The sequence below is a fragment of the Lepisosteus platostomus genome, chromosome 7 (genome assembly GCF_059453375.1).
Source record: "Lepisosteus platostomus isolate fLepPlt1 chromosome 7, fLepPlt1.hap1, whole genome shotgun sequence".
NCBI classification, from domain to species: Eukaryota; Metazoa; Chordata; class Actinopteri; order Semionotiformes; family Lepisosteidae; genus Lepisosteus; species Lepisosteus platostomus.
In genome coordinates this window covers 2,559,352-2,573,595 of record NC_142617.1, presented here as the reverse complement: position 1 = coordinate 2,573,595, position 14,244 = coordinate 2,559,352, and the positions used below count along the sequence as shown (strand labels likewise).

Below are 14,244 nucleotides of genomic sequence, written 5' to 3'. Positions count from 1 at the left end.
CAAGAAAAAAAGATACTCAATTAAATTGAATGTTTTGTGCTTGTTTTTTTTCCCCCACAGGGTTTTGAATATTAAATTAAAATAAATATAAAACGATGGATCTGCACTAGATAATAGAGTAAAATTATATTTGGCATGGTACTGTGTTTAGTTTTATAAACCAATTGTATCAAATGGGTATCTTTTCATTATCTGTGTCATGCCTATATCACATGAATTCATAATCTATATTAGATAACTGTGACTTGTTGCATTGAACTTATGGATAGATCACACACACACACACACACACACATTCCTATATGATGCATCAATACATGAAGTTAAAATTTCTGCCAACTTTGCATATTATAGACCACATTACACTTTGTGCTCCAGGACTAAAGTCAACACAAAAGCTACAATTTCCTTTAGTAAGGTCCTTGGTCCGGATGCATTTGATTCTTTAATCCAGAGTGACCTTCTGTTCCTTAGTCTATACAGTAGCTTGCTGCCTTTTTTCTTTGCTATTTGTTTAAAGAAATTACACTTAAAACTGATACGGTTTAATCAGACTCGATCGGAGAAATCAAACTTTAATTTAATCTCGTCTTTGAATAGCTGTCTTACTGCTGGTAATCATGGTCATGGTGAAAACCGTGATATTCAGCCTGTAAAGGTTTGTGCTATGCGATTGCCCTGGTGTGCTATGCGCTAGTCAATTAACATATTTCTCACAGAGGTTTGCAAACTATGCATATGATGTGTATCATCTTCCATGACATTATCCCCTACATCCTCAAGGTGACTTGCAGTCATGCAGTCTGTTTGGCACACTATCAATTGAAATGACAGAGATAGGTGAGCCCAATTTATTGTTGGAGAGATGCACTGTGACACAACAGACCATGGATTTAATACAATGGTGTGAATATCAAAACTCAAGTTAATCCCATCCAGCACTTTTCCTTCACTGACCTGCAGTCAGGTCAGCATGTGACTGCTGTATTTTTTTTTTTGCTGCCTTTCCTCAGCATTGTAGTTTTAAGCTGAGCAAGGGAGGCTGTGGCTTGAATGAGAGGGATGTTTCATCCTGACCGGCACACACGCAGACACCACACACACACACACAGATTGAGTGAGAGAGGGAGGGATACAGAGCAGCAGAGAAAGGGAGGCAAAGAGCTAGAACGGAACTCTGATGGAGGATTCACATTAATAAGAGTAATCTGGAGGATTCTGGCTGCACAGAAGCTTTAATCTGCGTATCTGGATTTACACTGCAATTCAACAATACTAGCCATATATACTAGACGAAGGGGAGCAAGAGGAAGATCAAGAGGAGATTCTAACAATTTATATTTTAAAAGAACAACAGGGACGCTGTTTAATTTCATTCACAGGGAGAGGAGTGTTAACAGCACAAAAAAGCAGTTTAACAGGAGCTCCACTTGCATTTACGTGCACATTCTAAGTGGCTGCCTAAACATAAGCAAGACCTCTTGCATCCTTTTCCGTATAGCAGACTAGTCTCCTCCTTGAACATTGGAACTAAGACTGAAGGCTGCTCTCAGCAACACAGCAAGCCTGACAATGGGCGATAAAGGTACAAGGTAAGGATTTCTTTTTGACATGGGTCGTATTTATTATTCATGTATTCTATTGGGCTTTAGTTCATATGTGGTTTTCTATGTATAGTAGCGTACATTCATATAACATATGCCAAATTAAATCCTTTGATGTCGTAATTGTGTTGTTCTTGATGCAGTCTTTTGTTTGTCAGCCTAAGGCAGTATAAGTTTTTGTCCCCCCTCTCCTTGCATGAACGTTGAATGATGTATCACTCTGCAAGCATGCAGTAAGACGTGTTAGTCTGCTCACACCCTCATTATGGGTCTGTGTGACTGTAAGTGCTCATGCTTGCTGCGTATTTTTATGGAACCTCATAAAGGACCATCAGTATTGGAATAATAAGCCTTGATAGAGCTCCGCCAGCAGGAGTGCACAACTAATCATGTATGTGCTAGATTTGCCAGGTTGTTATGGCACCACAATTAGCAGCTCATCAAGGGTCCGTCAGAAAACTGATACTTCACTATGTGTGTTCCTTTTAATGGATGCATTAAAAAGCTGATGCGGATACATAGGTATTTAAATTGGGTTTAACTATCTTTTCAAAGTTTGGACGCCAGTGAGCATACTCTTATCAGTGACCTATATGATAATGTTCACATATCTTCATGTCTTTTCACACTGTAGGTTAACAACCATTGTGATCTAGTGAGATATTCTAAAATTAGGAACTTTTTTCTCTGGTACACAGATTTTGGCAGACACCCATCAGAACTGTTTGACATTCCCTTTGATATACTGGTCTCTCTGGAATCTAGGAGATACATCCTTCTCACGGGATTTAAGATAGTTTGAGGGTCTGTACTGTAGATCAGCTACGACACCAATAGGCCTAGATTTCAAGGATCATAGCATCATGTAATGTTTGTATCATGATCTCCCATTAGTAAGGCAAGCTTTTCTTAACTAAATTCCTTTAGAACTTGAACAACTTAAGGAATTAAAAGCAAAACATTCGATTTCAATGAGAAATTGCTCTGACTAGTGACTCAAAGTGATTTACAACTTTGATTGGAGACTCAAAATATGATTTACTGTACATAATTTCTCCTCTTTCTGAAGGAAAAAGGCATGCAAAGGGCAATTTGCTTGAAGCAGAATGCGTTTGCAATTTGCTTCTTTCTGGTTGGTTGCCCATCACTTGTTTCAGTCCAAGTTCTTGTTCTTGTGAGCTCAAAAGTAACTTGGAATACCGCTGTAGTCAAACACTGCATCTCAGCAAATGTTCCAGCCTTTCACCATTGATACAGCCCAGTTTTCAACACTTGTTTAAAGTGCCAAGAAATAGGTGTCTCTGGATAAATGCTTTGTTTCTCTATTTTATTTATTCCTTATTTTTATTTTGTTCTTATTCGTGATGCTGTGTGTGGTTTCACTCACTCAATCACTTCACTTTTAACAAATTGGAGGTATTTTAAAAGCCTTTTATCTAAGACATTGTGAGACATTTTGCCTGGAAATGCATTGCTCAAAAACGCTGCTTCATACCTAATGAAGTGAAGCTCATGTTTAGCCATCTTGAGTCTATTCCTCTTCAAATTATTGTTCATTCTTTTTCAATCAAACCCCTGATTAAATTGATTTTGTGTTTACAATGATGGCAAGGTTTGCAAAACTAAAGACATAATTTACAGACTGATCATATTTTGCCAAAAGCTCATTTAAATTACATGACACTATTCAGAAATTCTTGTCATAGAAGCAGATGCACAACAATTCTGGGAAAACCATTATGAACAATGTGTTCCAATAGCTACTATATTTTCACTGTTTGAGGGTTTTGATTAAGTTACATGACAAAAGTAAATGTTTCTTATTGCAGATGTTGTACAGCAAACATAACAGTTTTAACTTGTACTTATAGAATGTTATCTGTATTTTGCAAGAGTGATGATACACTTAAAGAGTCAAAAGATTTTGACTGCGGCCTTTTTTTGTATATTCCTGGTTGTTATATTCCTGTTTGCTCCATATGGACAGTGCTGTATACTGTACTGTACCTATATATAAAAAGAACTAAAAAGCAATACTTGCCCTTATCAAAATCTGATATTAGTATCAAGACAGATTCAACATACAGATGGGGCAAAGAAATGCAGAGAACTGAGAAATTGTCCCAACCTGAAGGAGTATTTGCACCAACGGCATTAGCAGTGTTTAGGCAGCAAGAAAACCCCTTATTCACCATCTTCAGAAACAGGAAAGGAGTCAAAGTGGAGCAGCAAGCTTACCTAGGCTGACCCATATGTGAGGCAGAAGAAACACCTGTTTCCCTATATGTCTGATCCTTAGCTAGGCCTTTTTCCTCAAGAAAGAAATTAGGCAACAAGAAAGAAATTAAAACAGAAGAAAGGCTACAAACAACAGGAAACTCTTAGCTCATTTGGTTGCTGATTGCTCAAGATCCTATAGTATCAGATTCAACAACATAGATGAGCAAAGGAAAATAAAAATGATAACAAAAAAGGTCAGGAAGGTGTTTACCACTTGAAACTGAGATCTACAGAGAGATTAGGCACCTTAGTTCACTGTTCAATGCCATCCTGAGAATGGAGGCACATTAATCAGTCCCTGGAGTTCTTAATCACTTAATTAGTTGAAACACAAGAACTGTTTATCATTATGAAATGTGAACCAGTTTCAGTTGGTTTCCACTTGTGTATTGTGATATCTTGTTTTCCACTGTTGCTGAGAGCAGGAAACTAACCTGTAATGATCAGATCTGGTTCTCTGTTGGTGTTTGGTATTGATTAACGTAAAGCCTTCAGTATTGCAGCTAAGTTACAATCCCACAAAGGCTCAGCAGGAGTTAGATATTAGAACAATGGAAAATGTATTTCATAAACAAAAGAAAAGCTAACAAACCTACAGTACAGGCAGATAATGAGTGTTCCCTAAGGAGGAGGCAGAGGGTCTTTGTTTCCCAATGCATCACACCAAATCTCTGCAGTGCACACTAATTGAGAACTGAGCAGCTTGTTATTCAATTTCTTCTCTGATTTGAAAACCCATAACGTAGCATGTACCCATGGATCTTGTCATCCTCTGTAACAAAGTCACTTATCAAACTGATGGCAATAAACATAGCTTTTCTTTCCAAGGTGACACACCTTGGAAATACATTAAATGAATGCTGGCTTTGAGTGGCAAGAAAACAATATTTGCAGTCACGTAATTTCAGCAAAAAAATGCTTTTCAGAAATGTATGCTGATGTATTATTCAAAGTGTTGTTTTTTTCATTTTGCTTGGTTCTGTGTAGCATCACTGTAAAATATACAACATTTCCAAATGGAAATGACAGCTGAGACAGTGTATGTTACAATATTGAATTTAGTTTAAAAAAACATCATACTGAATAAAAAACAGTGATTTAAGTTTTTATGTTCCATACTTGCATACTTTTTATGAGGGTGGTAAGTGTGTAAGGAGAATTACACAAATTGTTACACTTGAAGTGATTCCAATTGCTGAGGAGGGGTTATTTTAAAAAATGTAGATACATTTTTTTCTTAAATGAGCTGGATTCCCATTAAAGTAAAAAAATTGCATCACAAGAGTTTATATAACCTATGGTGAGTTCCATAGGAAAAAATGGAAAGAAAAAAGAGAAGTGAAATGAGAAAAATCACTGCAGCCAAAATAAGTAAGATTTAAGAACTCTTACACTCTAAACTAAATAGTAGTACCCTACAAAAAGGAAAGCAATTCTCTTTTGAAACATTAAACTGATTGACCACGCATTTCATAAGCCTTGCTGTCTCATACCTGGTTTCATGCTTAATATTCATCTGGATTATTTATCTCACATTCTCAGTAAGGATTACTTTAAGAGTCATGATGTTTTTTTTTTATTTGAGTAACATCAGACAGCTGGAGATTGCTGCAGTCTCAGTTACAGATTTCAGACATGGTGCTCTCTAATGTCTCTAAATGTCCTTAGCTGACATCAACATCCCTAAACCCCTGTGCACCCCAAACTGGGATGTGACATGCTGCTCTAAGATCTCTGTATCCTCAAGATCTCCTGGGGCCTCCCTGAATGCCATGATGTTGCTTAGGTTCTCTTTTCAACGTTCATGTCATTTAGGAGTTGGATAGAGTTTCATTCATTGGTTGTAGGTTGTAGAAGGGTTAAAGAAAAGCAACACGATTTCTTATTTGTTGTAGAGTCCAAAGGTATTGAAACTTGCAGAGCAAGATAAGAATGAATAACTCTGTTCATTTTAAAATGTTGCAGTTAATGACTATAAATTACATCTTTCTTTATTTACAATAGCATAGGCTTTTAAGGAAAGCTATTTGAACTAAAGAGCACTATATCCTGGTTTCCTGATTAATTTAACAAAATGGCTTCAATTTCATCTGTGAGTATGACGAATGAAATGGTTAACGTGATTTACTTTAGTTCCATTTCCTACAAATACATTGCATTTATAGTATGTACACAAAATCAGATCTTAAAACACCCCCATCATCTACAACCCAGTGGATAATTCAAATCGTCTAAAGCAGCTTCATAATATTTTTTTTAAATGACCAGTATCAGCAACAGACAGCAGTTTTGAAGAGACAGCTCAAACATCACTCTTGTATACTGCAATGCCCATGACTTTTGAACAAGTACAATATGTGCTGTGCAAAGTGATACTCTTGTTTCAGCATGCTTTTTACAGTCTGGATGGTTTTAAATGGCTCAATTGTTACTTTATATTAAGAGCTTTAAATTGCTTTATTGATCCTGGCTGAAAGCTTCTGACATAACTGAACAAGATCTATCTTCACATGTAAGGCTCACACAAAAGCTTGACAAGCTTGAGTCACTTTCAATAAATTACCCAGCATCCATTGTCTCATTCGGTGGCATAATTAATTCCATGGTCAACAAAATTCTCTAACAATGTTTTTTATAAAGTATAATATTTTTTTTCTTTGTTCCCCAAAACAGCGATTAAATATTCCTAACCACATGATTTTTTGCATGCTTCTTTTTTAAATATAGATCAGCAGTTTTAGACCAGTTCAATGTTCATGTGACAGTACAAACTTATAGCTTGAATTTATTTACATTGTTTCATTTTGGATCAAGACCTGCGGTTTTGACATTGTGGTGCATCGCAGGTCTCTTTTGTATTTCTGAATAAAAAGAAAGCGAATGATTTGTTACATTTTTGGCATTCTCATTTGGTTATTTCTTTCTTTACTTGGTTGTTTTTACTAGCTCTTGGTTACTGCAAAAGTCTACATTTAGGTGCTATCTCTTTTATTAGCGTAGATGTTCACAGGTCGTCCATAAAATTCCATGTCCAGAACTTGTATTACCAATAATATCCTAATTCTGAGCAATTTTCTTGTTCAGGACCACAGCCGTCTCCCACTGCTTCTAACTGTGTCCCTGCTTGGGATCGTGTTGAACATTGTGTTTTTAGGCAGCTGAATGTTTGAAATGGTTTCCCTGGAGATAAGAGAAACTCTAACAAAGTATTTTATAGCCTGATGGAAGAACAGTCATTCTCCTAGAGTTTCGAGCTTAATAAACCCTGCTTTTGAGTAATAATGTGAACAGCATAGGTCCAGTGTATCTAAGAGAGACTGTGTTCATTGTTGTTACATCAGCTATTTATGCCTCTCACAAAAACAAAAACAAAAACACTCATGCCGACCCGAACCATCAATATAACCCCTAGCGCTGACTGGTTTTGCAGCCACTGCAGTCTGTTTTAATGCACTCCATTGAGCTCAGCTGGCCTGCACACGGCTCTAAAGATGGAAATCAATAGCCTGAAGAGTGTGAGAAAGCAGCCCAGGGTGAGAACTATTTACCAGTTTCTACTGGTTGGTAAAAAAAGCCCTTGGTTTAGTACTGACTGCTAGAGTTATATAACCCCACCGCTGCCCGTTGACAGTCTGTTCCTTCATGGATCACTGCCCTTCATCAGCCTTTCACACCCATCGCCGAGGACATTTAAACATGTTCCAAGAAAACAGAAAGTTTGCACACACATCCCGATAAAGGCACTAATGCTGAACGTGTGCTGCTTTTTAATTAGAGAATGCAAACAGCACATCCCTGCTGTTTGTTTCTGTCAACTGCACGAGATACACTCCTCAGTGGGGATCAGATCAAATTTGAGACGGTGACTAACATTGTTGCGTTTTGGCACACTTGAATTTAAATACCATATTTAAATGCAATGCTTAAAAATAAAATGTCTTAAGCAGGTGGCAAGGAAAGTACTGTATGGTCAAATGTTTGGATAGCTTTAAGAATAATTAGCTGTATAAATAATTCACAGCAGTGTTGTGTTGGAAGTTTAATGTACTACATGTATGTTTGTTTTCAAAAAATGTTGTCTAATGTCTAATGGTAAGTATCTACCAACAATATTTTGTTTTAAAATAATAATCTATTATACCTACAGTAGAGTAAGGGTTTTGTAAATGTACACATAATGTTAACTTGAGCTGTACAAAGTGTGCTGTTCCCAGCCTTCTGAAAACATAGTTTAAATTACTACATGTATGCTGTGACAGAGACTTACATTGTAAACTAATTTTGCTTTCAAGAAAATAAAATGCCACCTTGTCTGTGTTTCATGATAATGAGGGAAACAAGCCTTAGACATGGCATGTATTGTACTTAGTTCTTTATCTCTTCTAATGGATTTAATGCCTCTCATCTTTCCATATCAAGGCAATGCATAAGGTGACTCACACAAAGGGCTGATGGCTTCACGATTACACCATCATCCTCTCAGAGAAGCTGGAAGTGTTAAAAGCATTCTGATGAATTGCTCCTTAAATTCAGTTATAAGGATGTCTAATCTTTGGCTTCCACCAAAGAGACATCCTTTACTTTATCTAAAGAATGGTGCATCAAAGACACAAAAGTAATTATTTTATGAACAAATACAGTTATCCCATCTATTCTGGAATCATAGGTCTGACCTTTCTCCTGTTATATAAATTAATTATGTCTTATAGGCTCACTCCTTAAAGGGCAAGTAACAAGTCTAGTTCCAGTTATACAGTTAACTCCTTTTTGGTTAGTATTATTTGGTCACATGCTGTCACAGTTTATGCACATGTACAAATACCATGTGTCAGTTAGCACAGGGAAAAAACGTTCTGATAGGTGTAAATGGGAAGAGATGGGTCTAAAACAGAGTCTGAGTTACAACAGACTCAAGAAGGGCTCTTGCAGGCTGCCAGAAATGCCTAAAATAACATTTAAATATTACAATATAATGCAAAGAGAATTCTGCATTGCATGTGTGATGCTGAAGCACTAAAGGCGAACACCTGCTGTGGAAATTTTATTTTGTTAATGGGGAATACAGACCCCTGCCTCTGCATCATTGGGATTGAAGTACTCTTCAGGTCATAAAACAGTGTTAATTTAAATGAGATACAAAATGAGTGTTATGCATGTATATTTTACAGCATGAATGTTAAACCAGTGATGCTTCACGTGCTTACTGTACTGTAAATGTGTAGTGTGATGTTATTGCTCTTTGTCAAAAGCTTTGTGCACTTTGTGATGTGTTATTTATTTTTAATTCAGTACTTGCATTTCTATAGCTCTTCTTCCAAAGAATTAACTACACATTTTCCCTGACACCATACTGAGGCATTGGTTTGGACATTTTGGAAGAGCGCCACCTACTGGTCTGCTAAGACCAAGTACAGCAGCAGTCTGCTTTTCCTTAGAGGTCTCTCTTTCCCATTTCACATTTCAGTATTCAGTAGCTAATTGGTGTTTTTACAGAGATATATATGTCATTAGCTTCTGAGATCTGATAAAATTGGTCTACATTCGAAGCGGTTGTTTCTGCTGTTTTAGTGATGTCTTTGTAGAGGATATGGAAAAGTGGTACTGTACCAATTATTTCACAAAACATAAATGTAGTTGAAATAAACGTAGTCTTTAGGTAATCATGAGATATTGTATTGTAACGCAACGGGGGCTCAGGCGGGCGCCCTTGCCGCATCTGGTCGGCCCAAAGTATAGGTGGCTCGAACCCGGGACTTCCGCGTCTCTCTGCAGCGACCCAGCCCCGTGAGCTAAAGAGAGATCTCTCCACAGCCCAGTAGCTGTGGTCCTGCTATCACAGGGAAGGGCGGTGACGTCACCCGCTCTGGTACGCCGGCTCTTACACAGTGCCTGTCGGCCGTAAGCGTTACACTCTCCCCCGCTTAAATCGCCGTCCCCGGCGAAGGGCTATCCCATCCCACTCTGACACCAATGTAACGCAACGGGGGCTCAGGCGGGCGCCCTTGCTGCATCTGGTCGGCCCAAAGTATAGGTGGCTCGAACCCGGGACTTCCGCGTCTCTCTGCAGCGACCTAGCACCGTGAGCTAAAGAGAGATCTCTCTACAGCCCAGTAGCTGTAGTCCTGCTATCACAGGGAAGGGCGGTGACGTCACCCGCTCTGGTACGCCGGCTCTTACACAGTGCCTGTCGGCCGTAAGCGTTACAGTATATAATCCATTGATTCAAATTAAATGAGGGATGCCCTGTTTTGTTTAAATTTTCTAAATATTGGTGTGTTTTAATCTGTCACATTACCAGTTAATTACTATAATCTACTAAACAGAATGTAAAAGTTATTTTTTTAAAATAACACCCTAATGAAAAAACTCCTTATTACTAATGCATTTTCTGCATGGGTTGTGCTAATACTTCAGACTTCAGGCAAATCACAACTGCTATACAAACAAACTGACTGAACAGAACAAAGTATAATAAACTAGTAGAGACTTTATAATTAGAGTCTCAAGACAGGGAAGCCTTGATCTCATGTCTAGATCTTAACAAAACTACTCTACACCTCCTATATAATTGTTTATGCTTCAATTATAAACAATGTCACTTGTGGCATGCCTTTTCTCATGCAGGGTAATAGTGTGTTTCTTTCTGCACTGCTCAGGAATAAAATGTTGAGAAAGCATGACACACCCAGGAGTAACAGCTTTCAAATATCGCCTTTTAGCACTGAGTAAAAAAGAATCCCTAGCATTTTTACAGATAATATATTTAATGCGCATAATAGACACATTAAACTATATTATTAATATAATTTGTAATGATTAAGAAACAGCAAACACAACAGTATGGGTGTTAGCCTGGATTCATTTCTACACTTGCCTGTAGGTGCTGTCTGTGTGGAGTTTGCATGGGATATCTGGTTTATTGTGATTTTTGCCAAGTGGCTCTCTATTAATGGATGTATGATTAATAGAAGCAAAATTAATATGCACAAAATGCAACTAATGTATTTAATCAACGTATTAAAAAATATAATGGCTTTGTGGTTTCTTTAAAACAAATACAAAAGTTCCAAATATAAAGTAATTGCACACCTTTGATGCAATATTTTTTTTCCTGGGAATAATCTCCAGACAGAGCCAAGTATTTGCCTCACAATGATATATCACTAATGCTGGGAGACCGCTGCTACTGTTCAGATCGTTATAAGTATTTTCTTTGAAAATACTCTCACAGAGTCTTGCATTTCTTGGAAATATTCAATCCTCACTTAATTAATTTGATTGTTTTTACTATCCTGTACAGCCAAACAATATCATATTAGATCACTCTAATTTTTATCTTGCAGTTGAAAGATGTGAGTGGTTTGTCACTTTTTTGTTCATTATACTCCTCTTCAATGTTTATGACAATAAACACAAACATTTTCTGACTGCTATAAATTATATAGTATGCAGGTCATGCAGATGGCAATAGCCATGGAGAATGGATTTGGAAATCTTGTTATACAGAAAGCTTTTTAAAAATGCAGGGATATTCAGATATTGGCAAGAATCCCATTTATAAACTGAAGACACTGAATAATGTTTTAGGAGCTTAGATTCAATATGCAGTGCACTGAATACAAGATATTACATCTCTTGACTCGTTGAAGCTGAATTTTTGTTAACTCTATTTTTGGAGTGTGTGCTTGATACTACATTAGTTCAAGTAAATTCTGTTATTTTTTTCTGCCTGCTAATTTATCCCCTAGTCCATCATCTCTGCATACTTACATAGCCACCTTCCTGTTTGAATTTCAATATATTAAGAAATATTTTTAAATCTACACTGACAGGCAACATTAATCAGTCATAAAAGAATGTTCTAAAAACAAAGCAAAGCATCTCCCATAAGAAGCGAGAGGCTGTTTTAATTAGAGTGATGTCTGGGAAGAGATATACTGTAGGAAACCACTGGCGAAAGACCTGAAAGGCACCATAATTTGTGAGCCTCAGAACAAACCACATCATATTCACATTTACCTTCCACTCCTCTTTCAGAATTTTTCCCAGTGTATTGATATCAAATATTTTTATATCAACCATCAACAATGAGCAAAAACATATTTTTTCCTTACTTTTTGAAATGTTGTTGCAATTAAAAATGGGATACATGTTCTATTTGCATGATAGAACTAACTTACTTATAAGGATAGAACCTCCAGAATTTAATCTGAATTGAGGCTTTTATTAGTAATGCTGCTGCTGTATAAGCATAAAACTGTGCTCTTGGCTTGGCTAACACAGACACAGGAGTATAAGCAGTTGTGGTTGTAACTACAGGAGGAGCATACGATTTGTGACAATGACTTCAGTGCATGGAAGTCTATCAGGCTCTGACATGCAGGAGATATAAACCTCATTTCTTCAGGAATGAAAAACAAAAGAAATGTTGTTCCCACTTTAAGATTTCTATAGTTGACATCCTCCCCTACATTTGAGAAGACGTAGAACATTCAGAAATATATAGAACAAGTGCTTCCTTTCTCCAATCTTTGCAAAATCCTAAGTGTGTAATTTACATTGATTAGCATATTAACAGCTTCCCTAGACGTACATTAATAATTTACAGTATTGTGCCTCCAGGCTAGAGATGGGAAATTGAATATGAGCTTTAAAACATCTGCTTTGGATGTATCACAACCTCAGGATACATTCTGAACTATTAGAAAAGGCTCCTCTGTTTCTCTAAAGGGGGCTCAGGCGACCCCTATCTTTTATCAGCCTCTTGGTTCATGACCCATGACCCACCCACAGATGGGTTTACAATAATTTAATGAACTTCATTGATTCCGACAGTAAGATCTGCAAAGCCTTGCAAACAAAGAAAAGTAAGATATTTCATTATTTCAGTTTTAGTTCTGTTTTCAGTTTATTTCAGTTTAAGTTGCACGTTCTGTAAGTCAAATATCGAGTTGTAAAAAAAATCGGTGTGAAACATTACTGGCATTATGGTGGCAATCCAGTGCCAAGGATTTGCGATGGGAGAATAATGATCTGTCAGTAATTCAACCCATCCTAGGGCCAGGAGAAAGGTAAGGAGTGAAATATAGGATTACGCACAACGTAGATGTCCTTACACATGTAGATCATAGGGGATTGGACCATCACATGTTCACCACAGGACAGGCTGTGAAAACGTCTCTACTGTAGATGACTTCCTGTTTTTATCACATAAATGCCAAGTGGCCACACAGCCCAGGTATTTCATTTAGTGATATATGTATGGAGAACAATATCTTCATTTTGAGCTCTTCTCTTTTAAAGACACTCACGATGAGGTGTCTTAATTTATAGTAGTGCTTTACCCATTGTTTCGTATAGTGTATAGTCATAATATAATGCACAAAACTTCTGATATTCATGATAAATACAAGTTAAATGCTTCTTTTATCAGGGAACCTCTCTGAAGAAAGGTTCAGTAACCGTTGCCCACTTCTTGTCTGTCCTTAGCTGCAAAACAATCCTTGAATGAAGTATCTTCAATTTATATCATTTCTTGTGAAGGGCGAAAAAAACCTTGATGTCTAATAACAAAACTTGTCTGACAAATAAGAACACAGAGGCTCTCTGAGCCTGACAGCTGCCTGACAGTATTTGGAGATCCTTCGGGTTGTGTCACACTTATCTGACTGTGTCACATAAGTGCAAAGTCACAATGCAGAACTGTGAAAAAACAGAATTTTCCAGCACTGAGTGTGAATTAGTGTGAAACTACGCTTTCAGGACTAAATGTATTTAATGCTACATTAGTTTTGTTATTTTTAGACTTCCAAAACGATTTTGTAGGACTCTATTGAGCTTTTTTCTATGAAAAATGGCTTTATGGATTTAATTTTCATGTTATGGTAAACATATACTTCTGTTATTTGCCTTAGTCTACTCCAGCAGTGCTTTGTTCTAGCAAATTACCGTTCATTTTCTGAGGAGCTTTTTATTTTGTTTAAATTACGAAGCCGAGTAAACAGCTAGGACATTAACTGTGTGGTATATTTATGATAGCTTTATATGTGAAGAAGTGGAGTTTTCTGCCTGAGGCACTAAAACGTCTTGTATTATGAAGTAGTACAGTAGACATACTGTATTGACATATAAATATGGACCTTTTAACATTTAATTATACACTAATTTGTATTTTGTATTATTCAGTAAACTTATTTATTGCTCTTCGTGATATCACAGTCATTATGTGGAGATAAGGATGTTAAGTCAGTATGTTAGGAGAAGTTATTATATATTTATGACAATATTGGAGAGTAAAATTTATAAAAACACGAAGTAACTATATTGTATTCAAGTTTGTTTCAAAGGCTTATACTGTATC

The 14,244-nt window shown here is 36.9% G+C and overlaps 1 protein-coding gene across 3 annotated transcripts in view; it reads left to right on the top strand.

Moving 5' to 3' along the window:
• The first annotated feature begins 1,025 nt into the window (after positions 1–1,025).
• The window catches only part of LOC148657882 (beta-arrestin-1), a 51,805-nt gene continuing 38,586 nt past the window's right edge, over positions 1,026–14,244 (top strand). Inside the window, exon 1 of one of the 3 annotated variants that reach the window (XM_088638493.1) lies at positions 1,026–1,592. In XM_088638493.1, coding sequence (XP_088494619.1) covers positions 1,573–1,592 — 20 coding nt within the window. In that variant the 5' untranslated portion in view covers positions 1,026–1,572. The remainder of the gene's footprint in view (positions 1,593–14,244) is intronic. The other 2 variants (XM_088638491.1, XM_088638494.1) reach the window with 2 other exon arrangements.